At 38.5% G+C, this 2,109-nt stretch overlaps 2 protein-coding genes across 2 annotated transcripts in view; one reads left to right on the plus strand and one right to left on the minus strand.

Moving 5' to 3' along the window:
- Positions 1–270: 270 nt before the first annotated feature.
- LOC108559438 (poly [ADP-ribose] polymerase 12-like) lies at positions 271–989 on the plus strand. The gene has a single exon (XM_017916735.1). It carries the CDS (start codon positions 362–364, stop codon positions 980–982), a length of 621 nt encoding a protein of 206 aa, XP_017772224.1. The 5' UTR covers positions 271–361; the 3' UTR covers positions 983–989.
- A 588-nt stretch (positions 990–1,577) lies between these two features.
- Positions 1,578–2,109, minus strand: part of LOC108559437 (probable aminoacyl tRNA synthase complex-interacting multifunctional protein 2) — a 1,653-nt gene continuing 1,121 nt past the window's right edge. The window contains exons 4-5 of the mRNA XM_017916733.1: positions 2,050–2,104; positions 1,578–1,975 (exon numbers count right to left, since the gene is read on the minus strand). Coding sequence (XP_017772222.1) covers positions 1,623–1,975; positions 2,050–2,104 — 408 coding nt within the window. The 3' untranslated portion in view covers positions 1,578–1,622. The remainder of the gene's footprint in view (positions 1,976–2,049; positions 2,105–2,109) is intronic.

The raw sequence follows: 2,109 nt of genomic DNA on the forward strand, positions 1-2,109 counted from the left end.
AACGTTCTAATTTCAATTTTTACTTTGAACGCGTATTACAGCAATATGGATAAGAGCACAGGAATGTATCTATATCGCCACCCCTTAGACTAGTCCACGCCTCGCCAGGGAGGCGCGCCTCACAGTTTGGAAAACGCTGGATTAGAGGGAGACTTGTTTTGTTTATTTATCTTTGCTGACGGGAAGCTTGTGGCTCTTTTCTACGCTTGCGGGGAATCCCCTGTCCCTCTTAAGCTTTACTCATCGTTTACTGAAACTATTGCGAGTTTCAGCCACACCCAACCAGTACACAGCGTACTAGTCTCTGAACAATTTGTGCTTAACTAAATTGTGTTTTGTGTAATACTATAAGTGCTCAGCAATGGAGGTGAAAAGAAATAAAGATGCAATTAATCATATCCAAGTTGCATTGGGCTATGAAGGTTCATTAAGTACGGATGAAGAAGTGCACTCATTAACTAAATTAGATGAATCTGACACTGAATACCAGTCAATTGCAACAAGAATAAGATTAGTTAAGCCTACTATTGGCGATGTTGTTGTGACGTCGATAGAGAAGGTCTTCAATCCCTATACGCTTGCACTTTACAACTTGAAGAAATCCGAAATGGATGGATTCGAATGCGAACTGTGGCACGGAACCAAGGAATCCAATGTCGATCTAATTTGCAAGAACAATTTGAACTACAGATTAGTGAGACAGTACAAGTTCGGCAAAGGCGTCTCGTTCTCAAAATATTTTTCGTACGCGTTCCACTACAGCGTTTCAAATAGACCAATGTTCAATATGGAATATTGCGTATTCCTCTGCAAAGTTATAAAGAATAGATGTCATATTGGTAGACAAGGATTAATATATCCAATTATTGGATACGATTCGACGATGAAATCCGATGAAGATGTGATTGTCAAGTACGATGATGACACTTTCTACCCGATGTACAAAATAGGCTTCACCATAAAGCGTAGGAATTGTCCATGAGATAATTTAATTTAATGCATTAACTTTTGCTTACTTTTGTTTGATTGTTTCTAATACGTATATATATATATATACTCGTGTATTAAAGTTACCAATATTAGAAATAAACTATATTCTATTATTAATCGTTTATTTGTTCTGAACCTTCATTACTGCAACAAATAAACACAAGTTTTTTTATTCTCCCGACGTCTTCGCCCTTCTCTCTCATTCGTACACCGTTTAAATAATTATAAAAGATTTGTATAATTATCAATGTATATTTTGTAAAGAAAAAAATTACTGAGATTCCGTCACTTCTTATATTTTGTAATCCATCAGTGGTGCTTTTCTTCTTTGAGGGGGAATCCCCTGTTTCTGTGAAGGTTACTCTCAATCTAGTAATTTCGATTTAAACGTTGCCAACATTAAAGTTTTAGTAGTCGAATACGAATATATTGCGTACGAGTGTGTGTGCACATTTGGTTGCATACATTAAATCTCGTAAAGGACAAACTATTCACATTTCTTGTTATTATGATTTAATTTGATCCAATAAAAACTAGAGCGTCTTGATTATCGAATCCTCGAGTTTTCGCAATAATGATTCGCAGGATTAGATTAAAATAAATTTATTAAGAAATCGTCGGTAATGATTAAATTAAGCAGCCTCGCAGTTCTTCATCCACCTGGTCAGATTCACGTTGATCTCGGCTCCTTGCGCCACCTGTTTGATGGCGGAGTAGAGGGCGACGTCCGCAACACCGAAACCCGTCTCCCCTAACAAGAAATCGCTCTTGCCGAGCCTCTTGTTCACCAGCTGCATCAGCTCCATGCGTTTCTGCTTCGTCTGCGACTTGGCGATGCTGTAGCTGAGATCCAGCAGATCGTCGATCTCGAAGTTCTTCTCGTCGTACGATAAACCTCCGGTCAGTCTGCAGATGTGCCTCAAGAAGTTGCACTCGTCCAGTATGGGAACGGAGCACACCATCAGTTCCATTTGATTGAAGCCAACTGGAAAATCGTCAAATCATTAGCATTATTATTTTTTTTTTCTATTTACAAATTAATTTGATTGCTGCACTTACTGTTCTTCCAGATCAATCTGACGGAGATCTTCGGTGCGTCCGCATTCTTTTGAACGAAAC

The sequence above is a fragment of the Nicrophorus vespilloides genome, unplaced genomic scaffold (assembly GCF_001412225.1).
Source record: "Nicrophorus vespilloides isolate i.1.1-1 unplaced genomic scaffold, Nicve_v1.0, whole genome shotgun sequence".
Taxonomy (NCBI): Eukaryota; Metazoa; Arthropoda; class Insecta; order Coleoptera; family Silphidae; genus Nicrophorus; species Nicrophorus vespilloides.

What these genes read in the sequence shown, in the direction of transcription:
- LOC108559438 (XM_017916735.1), top strand. Translation starts at nt 362, where the DNA reads ATGGAGGTGAAAAGAAATAAAGATGCAATTAATCATATCCAAGTTGCA.